General features: G+C 33.5%; 1 protein-coding gene and 1 long non-coding RNA gene across 2 annotated transcripts; one reads left to right on the top strand and one right to left on the bottom strand.

Annotated features, from left to right (window-relative positions):
* Nucleotides 1–61: 61 nt before the first annotated feature.
* On the top strand, nt 62–934 carry LOC126687451 (uncharacterized). The gene has a single exon (XM_050382013.1). It carries the CDS (start codon nt 62–64, stop codon nt 932–934), a length of 873 nt encoding a protein of 290 aa, XP_050237970.1.
* Nucleotides 935–6361: 5427 nt separating this feature from the next.
* On the bottom strand, nt 6362–7921 carry LOC126688098 (uncharacterized). The gene is made up of 2 exons (XR_007644186.1): nt 7401–7921; nt 6362–6765 (listed from the first exon to the last, which is right to left on the bottom strand). It is a non-coding gene; the product is annotated as an uncharacterized LOC126688098 (long non-coding RNA).
* Between the last annotated feature and the right edge of the window lie 1524 nt (nt 7922–9445).

Here is a 9445-nt window from a genome sequence, read left to right as displayed (position 1 = left end):
AAGGATTTGGAAACAAGAATTTGACTTGTTTTTCTTTACTTCCAGGTTATTATTTATTCTTATGTCGCAAAATTTGAATTTTGTTTCTTGGAATTGTCGAGGTGGTTTATCGTTTTCTCGCAAGTCTCGGTTTATTCGCTCTATGGTTGTTTCTCAAAAGCTCTCTCTTTTAGGATTGATTGAAACTAAAAATGAAGGTTTTGATGATTTTGGTGTTCGCTTACTTTGGCCGAATCTTGATTTTGACTATAGCTTTGTTCCTTCGTTGGGTGCTTCGGGAGGTATTATTTGTATTTGGAATCGGAATTTAATTTCTCCAACGAGAATTTTTAAAGCTAATAGATGGATTAGCTTAGACTTTATTTGGCATGGCATTAGCATTAGATATATCCTTGTTTATGCTAGTAACTGTGCACGTGAACGTGCGGCTTTATGGCTTGATATTCTTCCTGAACTTTCTACGGATTATATGTGTATCTTGGTGGGAGACTTTAACGATATTCTTGATCCTTCGGAGCGGTTAAACTGTGAAAGTTACTCGTCCTCTATGATGGCTTTCTCGAGTTTTATTTCAGATTCTAATCTTGTTGAGTCTACGCTTCAGGGTAGATTTTTCACGTGGCAAAATAGTACCTCGAGATCTAAGATAGACAGATGCTTTGTTTCTCCGTCGGCTTTTGTTTCTTGGCCGAATTGCTCATTGAAGGCGCTTCCCAAATCTTTTTCTGACCACATCCCGATTCTGTTTAACTCAGAATTGCCTAAGAATTGGGGAGCAAAACCTTTTAAATCGATAAATGCTTGGTGGAGCCATTCAGATTTCAACTTGTTTGTTGCTTCAACTTGGTCCTCCATTTCTCTTAGGCTGCCTGCTGCAAACCTCGTCATCAAGCTTCGGGAACTCAGATCTGCTATTAAAACCTGGAATAGATAAGTCTTCGGGGATCTTGACTTCAGACTCGTAAATGTTAACTCTGACATTGCTGCTCTTGCCGCAAAATCTGATTTTCAGAATTTGGAGGAGCCCGACCTGTCAATTTTGGCAGCTCTTAAATCAGAGTTTGATAACCTTTCTAAGCATATCGGATCTCTCTGGCAACAGAAATCCCGGCTTAATTGGAATATGAATGGTGACAGGAACACGAAATATTTTCATACGGTTGCTTCGATTCATTCGAAAACCAACAATATTTCGAGTGTTTCTATTGATGGATGTATCTATTCTTGCCCCGAGTTGATGAAGCAAAAAATCCATTCTTTTTACAAGAGTTTATTTGCCCAAGATCCAGTAATAAATTTCTCCACTGCGGCTCTTCCTATTCAGATGCTTTCAGATGTGCAGGCAGCAAATCTGTCGATTCCGTTTTCAGAAGAGGAGGTTTTTGCTACGTTATTGAGTTGTGATAGCAATAAAGCACCGAGACCGGACGGTTTCAACTATTTCTTTTATAAGAAAGGGTGGAAAATATTTAAACAAGATTTCATCAATTTGTTTAATGAATTTCATCGATCAGCTACTTTTCCTGTGGGTTTGAATACTGCTTTTTTAGTTTTAATTCCAAAGTTTCAGGGAGCTATGGACATTAAAGATTTCAGACCAATTAGTTTAATAAACGGGGTTATTAAACTAATTTCTAAGGTTCTGGCGAACAGATTATCTCCGGTGCTTCCTTTTGTCATCTCAGAAAATCAATTCGGGTTCATTAAGGGGAGGAGCATACACGATTGCCATATGATAGCTTCTGAGATTATTCATCTAGTTAAGCGTCGCAGGGAACAAGTCTTCCTTATCAAGTTGGATTTCAGGAAAGCTTTTGACTCCGTTTCTTGGAATTTCATCCTGAATACTCTTCACAGGATGAATTTTGATTCTAAATGGATTAGCTGGATTTCTTCTATTTTTGATTCTGCTCAATTATCTGTTCTTCTTAACGGTTCACCAACAGATAATTTTTACATGAAAAAAGGTGTGCGTCAAGGGGATCCGATATCTCCTATGCTGTTTGTTTTGGCAGTAGAAAATTTGAAAGCAATTTTTTCCAAAGCTTCGGAAGTCGGGTTGCTATCAGAGGTTTGTGTAGATGGCTTGTCTGGACCTGTTTCTATCCTGCAGTTTGCGGATGACACACTCCTTTTTGTTCAGAATGATTTGGCAATGATTGCAAATCTGCTTCGTATTTTGAGGTGCTTTGAGCTGATTTCAGGACTCAAAATTAATTACAAAAAATCTTCAATTATTGGAATTAATATTGATTCAACCTCTATTGCACAAGCGTCTGAAATCCTTAACTGCAAAGTGGAATCGCTCCCTATTACTTATCTAGGTCTTCCTCTTTCAGACAGATCAGTGGGTGTTAGATTATGGGATCCGGTTGTTTCTAACTTTACTTCCCAGTTATCATCGTGGCGAGGTAATTTGTTGTCACCTGCAGGTCGACTAACGCTTATCAAGTCAGTTCTTTGCAATTTACCGGTGTATTTTCTTTGTTCTCTTCGTATGCCTCAAGCAGTGATTTCCTCTCTTGAGTGTATTATGCGCAGATTTCTTTGGAGCGGAAATTTGGACCGTCAAGGATTCAGTAAGGTAGCATGGAATGATGTTTGTTTTCCATTTGATTCAGGGGGCCTGAACATAACTCCTCTTCGGTCTAAAAATATTAGTTTGCTTATGAAATGGCCCTGGAAATTAATGATCGGCGACAACAACTCTCTTTGGTTTGCAGTGGTTACTCACAGTTCTTCATTCTCTTCTTGGTATGATCTTGAAACAGCAAATATCAATCACCTTTCCCACATTTGGAAAGGAATATATAGAGTTTATGTTAAGGATCAGAATGTTTGGGAGACCTTTACTCGTTCTGTTGTTGTTTCAGTGGGTAACGGCAACAAAACAAGATTTTGGAGAGACCGATGGATTTCAGAGCCGCTGTGTTCTTTATTTCCAGACCTGTTCCATCTTTGCAGGAACCAGGAAGGTTTAATTTGCTCGTTCTTCAATAATCAACAGCAGATTTTTCATAACTTCAGCTGGAAACGTAGTTTGCGAGTTGGAGAACAAGACCGGCTTTCTTCTATGCTCATTCTGCTGCATCAGGTTCAGATCATCCAGCAGACAAACGATTCTTTTTCTTGGCATTTGGGGAAACAGTTCACTGCTGCAGCAATGGTGAACAAGCTCTCTTCAGTCTCAGCAGGTTTGCAACGTGGAGTTCCTCACTTGGCTTGCAATATTTGGAAAGAAACAGTACCACCAAGAATTCAATTCTTTATTTGGCTTCTTGCTCGTGACCGTATTTCATCTAATGACGTTTTAATGCGACGAGGAATTCTTCGGGAGGATCAGAATTTGTGTGCTTTATGCAACATGACAGAAACGAGTATCCATATTGTCCTTCATTGCGATTTTGCTTGGACATTTTGGTCGATTATTTTGCTTAAATGCAATATTTCATGGGCGGCTCCCTACTCTATAGAGAACTTTTTTATTATTTGGTCTTCTCTGACTAATGGTCGGTATCGTACTCTTTGGAAACTCATCTGGTTTTTTGGCGTGTGGCATTTGTGGAAGGCTAGAAATAAAAGAGTGTTCAAGAACGAAGTAGATAATATTCAGAGCTTGGTGTTTTTGTCGATTTGCAAGGCCGTGGATTACTTTCGAGCTAGGAATCATCAATTTCCATTTAATGGGAATGATATTTTTCGTAGTATAGATTTTTTCTGTAATAATTCCTAGTTTTTATTCTTGACTTTTTTTGCCATCCATCTCTTTAGTGGATGTGCTTATACACCTATCATTTATCCAAAAAAAAATAATCCAGAAAAAGTAGATCACTGGTAAAGTGAATATTGTTGGTGTTGCATTAGTTAGATTTATCAATTCTCTTTTATTAATTTCGCTGATTTCATGGGTTGACTTCAAGCATAAATAATTATTAAATATACATGGTGACATATATATCATATATCAAATACATATAATATTATCAAACGTGGAAAATAACTTACAAGTAGAAACAAAATTCCCATGTTTATAAACATGTTCGAATTTTGTTTTATTCAGATAATTAACAACTTTAAACAACAATGAAAAGCCAACATAATTTATTTATATTACAATAATAGCAAAGTGAGGGCCATTAATTTCACAATTTATATTGTCTCCCCCACCTGTTTTAGAAAGTCATGCCCATTTTCTTTGTCTTTGGTTACAGATGCCCTTTTCAAGTAAACGCCAATCCCGTTGTCATGTATCTAATCGATGTCATAAAATTAGAATTTCAGAAATGATGATAGTTAAATTAGGTAGAATTATTCTTATATTCATAACTTTCACTAATATTTTAAGGCCAAATGTCATAAAATTAGAATTTCAAAAATTCATCGCTAATTTAGCGACGAATTTGTAACTCGTCGCTAATTTAGCGACAGACTAGCGACGATTTTTTTTATTTTTTAAATTTTAAAAAATTAATTAAATTGTAAAAGGTATCCATTTTAACAACTATTTAATATTATCTTCAATATTTCTGTTATCATTTTCAAGAGTTTTGCAAACTTCTCAATTGACCACTCATCCTACCATTACTCACATCGAAGAGATATTAAACTCCCCGGTTTATTAGAGTTATCTTGAATTATAAAATGATCACTAAATTTCAGTTTATTATAAAATGGTCTTGTTACAAAGGGTGTCACCCATATAAAACGCATCGTTTTCACGCTAAAGTTGTTATAAAAAGAGCACTAAACTTTTCATGAATTACAAAAAAAAATCACTGAGTTTTACTTTTTATTACAAAAAGATCATTGAACTAGCTATGTCTCTTTTTGTAATTTTGACTTGCCATGTAAGAAAAAATGTTGCGTTTTATATGAGTGACACCCCTTTATAATATAAAGTATAGTTCAATGATCATTTTATAACAAGTGAAAGTATAGTGATCATTCGGCAATTCAATGCAACCTCAGTGATTCAGGGAGTTTAATATCCCACATCTAAGACTCTTTAATCTTGAAAATCTTCCACTTAGTTTCATCTTAACCAACTCAAATTATTATTATGTATCTATGTATTTTATGTTAAACTTATAACTTAAGAGAACAAATAAATACTCATGCACTTTACTCCTGCATTTTTTTTAAAAATAATTTTTTAAAATAATTTCTTTAAAATAAGAATATTTTTTAAATCATTATTTTTTGTGTATAATTTTCACACATTGTGACCTGGATTATTTGGACAGTGACGGAGGGGAGGGGGGGGGGAGGCGTGGGAGTATCATTGCCCCCTCTAAATGTTTAAAATTATTGAAATTAACACCAACATTTTAATATTTTACAATTTGCAAAACTCATCCTAAGACCCTTGTACTGTACGAGTTTTGTTCGAGAAGTGTTAGAGAATTTTCACTCGCTAACTTGTAGTACTCGACAAGTCGAGGTCGAACCCACAAGGACAAAAGATTTAAAGTGAACGAACGCGGATTTTAAAATTCAATTCGGAAAGCAACAAGTAAATTGATTTGAAGTAATAACTACGAAAGTTTAAAATTAATAAAACCAACAATTAACTACTAAGCAAGCAATTAAATAACTAAACGATAAAATATTAAACGGGAAAAACAAATAGGTAGAAGGCGTTTAGAGGTTGCTAACTAGGTTTGAAAACGTTCCTAGATAACCGGGGTTGATTTGGTAAATGGTTCGGGTCAAGTCTTTCTAAAATGCCTAATCCGCTCTCTCGAGTCCGCAATTAGAACTAAGTGTAATTAAATTAATACACCGAAATCTAAATCGCTCTCGCGTAATTAGATTTCGATTATACTAATTGAATCCAATAACGAAGCTAATCTATAACCGATTAAGTCCTAAATCGCTCTCGCGTGATTAAGCCCTAATTAAGTGATTTGCTAATTCCGGGAAATTAAGTGACTCTCGCCTAATTAATTAACCTTTAACCTAGGATTAGGAGATCAATCTATCCTAGGCATTAAGCATACAAATCACTACAAACCTTGAACCCCAAATCAAAGCCTAGTCAACTAATCACAATCAAACTTCATTAACAACCCCTAAATAAGGGGGTTTAACTACTAATCACAAACATGGTAACAACAACTAATAAGCAAGAAATAGGAATAAACATGGTGTAGAGATTAATTACCTTGTAATAATTGAAGACCCAAAACATAAAATAGATAATGAAGAATAATCAAGATGAAAGGAACAATAATCTTCTATTAATTAATAACTTCAATCCACAATAAAGCTTGAAAAGTAACTAAGAACAAGTGTAATTTGAAAAGCTAAGAATAGTAAAGTAAAATGGGGGCTACAAAATTCTAATAATAGTGCATAACCCTAAAAGGGAAATAAAGGGGTCCTTTTATAGTTCAAGGACAAAAAGGGTGCAAAATTACATCCTAGTACAAGTCTAAATGAAACCACACATGAAAATAAACCAAGAAGATGCCCATATATGTCATTTCAGCTCTTCACCACGTTTCTTCATTAAAAATGCGTTTATGTCAGAAGTTGGCTTGTTCCGTCCGAAATGGCCTGAGATAGAAATCTCCTGGATGAGTGCAGGCCTTGTTTCGTCCGAAACAGAGACTGTTTCGTCCGAAACAGGCTTATTTTTGGAGTGTTTCGTCCGAAACACACCCCGTTTCGTCCGAAACCATGACTGGCTTGGGGAATTCTGCTCCTTCTGACTTTGATCGCTCCAAATACGCTCCACTTTGCCCGATTCTCGCCAATATGTACCTGAAACACTTCGACATGAAAATGAGCAATAGAACACTTTCAATGGACACTAACATGGCATTAATAACTCAAAATAGACAAGTAAAATAGGTGTAATTTTACACCTATCAAGAAGTCCCTATCTATTCCAAAGTTGTTCACGTTCAGATCCCTATACTTGATAAATTACAATTATTACACCTTTATATGCATGAAAAATGGCAAGTGTACCGCACTCTTCGTTAAATGAGAGTGGGGAAAAATAGTCATATTGATAAAAAAAATAATGACATGTAATTGCTTTTAGCATAAGTAGTAAAAGGACTTAAGTAGCAATATTCCCCTTCAACTTATAAACAATGGACAATTAACAAATAAATTAACTTTGTTGGCAAATCAATATACGGACTTGGTGATAATGGGCAATTAGCCCATTTTGGCAATTTAACTTACAAGTTAAGGGGACAAATTGCCAATTAGGATACAATTAACTTACAAATTAAGGGGATAAATTGCCAAAATGGGGAAATTGTCCATAATCACCAAGTTCGTGCAAAATTAATTTATGTGTTAATTGCCACTGTTTACAAGTTGAGGGTGTATATTGTCACTTAAGTTGTAGTAAAAGGATAATTCAATAAATGATGACTGTGCACCTTCTTCTCTTTTCTTCCTTTGTTTTTCAAATTTAATTGCAGAAGCTTTCTTCACACTGTCGAGGGTCTCCCTTGCTTCCTTCTGCGCTACCGCCTCTTACTCTAGATTCATGACTCCGCCGCCGCTTCCTATGTCCTCCTTTTCCACCTCTCCTCTTCCCAAGCACCGTTCCAGCTCTGTGCATGACCAAATATAAACAGAGTTACTCTCCGGTAGCGACGAGAAAATTCTCGATTTTACCAATATGGGATCATCTGGATTTGCTTAAATTTCAGTTCTTTGCGGTCTGTTTGAAGAGATTCTTGATTTTACCATATGGGATCATCTGGATTTTTATGTGTAATTGTTGTTTGATTTGAATTCATATTGCAGAAAATGTTTTTTTTTTATAGTGAGTATACATTGTGATTACACTTTTTTGGATGGTTTAATTATGCAATAGCAAGGTATGATGAGTTTAACTATGTGGAGGGGATTTGAAATCTGTTCAATCCCTATTTCAACAGTTGATTTGACCAGTTTTACATGTTAATATTTTTTACATTGATTGTTGGCTCAGGTTTAATTGAGAGAGGTAACTTTTGATGGAAGAAAATTACAGATTGGGGTTGAGATTTGCGCGTGCTTGTTTTTATTCTCTGCTCGACTTTGATGCATGCTTTTCGACGTGTTCGTATGATTCTGCCTGTTAGAGTGAATACTAGTCGTAAACCCGCGCATTTGCGCGGAATCAAATTAATATTTAATTTAAATAATAATTTATTTAGAAAACTAATTCACAACAATATTTTTAGCAAACTAATAAAATAAAATAAAACAAATATATATTCTAATATAATAGCAATGGATTTTTTTATATGATATATATGATACAATGTTTATATTGTATAAATTTATATATTTATTATGTTGGAATTTATTTATTTTCTTCCATAATTTTTTTAAGTTTACTTGCAAATTTACATGCATCTCTTATTCTATTAAAATGTTGATCGAGCATCATAATTTTTAATATTATATAATATTTATCAAATATACTTGTGTAATTTATTTTTCTATAATTTTTAATAAAATTCATATTCATTTTCTATTATGAAATATATGTTCATTCGTACATGCAAAGACCGCAATACTATAATTTTATGTACTTTTCTCTAATTTTATATTTATTATTTAAATTTTAATTTTAGATGCAATACTAATCCTAGATCAAATGGGTTAAAGTAAATAAAATAAAATTACTATTTTTTTTATGTATATCGCTACCAATGATTAATTTTAATTTTACCGTTATTTCATGATAACGTTGACACATGATATACACATTGTATTTTGTTTAATTTGGACATTTATAAAAAATTCCAGTTCAAATATGACATTAGAAAAAAATACAAATTGAATTTTCTGTTTAAATGAGAATGAAATAATTAATATGTTTTTGATATAATTCATATCCAGTTTTTAATATTTCTTTTAACTGTATACATGTAATTTTAGTTTAATGTTTAATTATATTATATATAGTAATTTAACTTCATATGTGTAATTTCTCTATACATAACAATTCTATTAATTAGTTTTAATTCTGACCCACTATAACATTCTATATTGGTCTCAGAAATTACAACTTTTCACAGAGACATAACCGTAGCTAACATTTTGCCACTTCCACTTTATAAGACTTGTTTTAGTTAATTGTATAGATAATAACACTTGAAGACTTGGCCCAGTTGGCTAAACTCTAATGATATGTGTCTATTTAAAAAATGTCTAACATTAACTCCCGCTAACCCCCGCTAACAATTAGAGGCTATTTTTGACAACAATAATAAAAAAATTGTATAGATAATATACTTAGGCTTTTTAAAAAAATAAATAAATAAAAAAGTAGCATTTATGTAAAATAGAACTACTGTATAGTAACTCCCGCTAATCCCCGCTAACAATTAAAGTAGACAACAATAATAAAAAAAATTGTATAGATAATATACTTAGGCTTTTTAAAAAAATAAATAAATAAAAAGTAGCATTTATGTAAAATAGA

The sequence above is a fragment of the Mercurialis annua genome, linkage group LG6, assembly GCF_937616625.2.
Source record: "Mercurialis annua linkage group LG6, ddMerAnnu1.2, whole genome shotgun sequence".
Lineage (NCBI taxonomy): Eukaryota > Viridiplantae > Streptophyta > Magnoliopsida > Malpighiales > Euphorbiaceae > Mercurialis > Mercurialis annua.
Note: the sequence above shows the minus strand (reverse complement) of the source record. Positions and strands in the feature narration are given on the sequence as shown.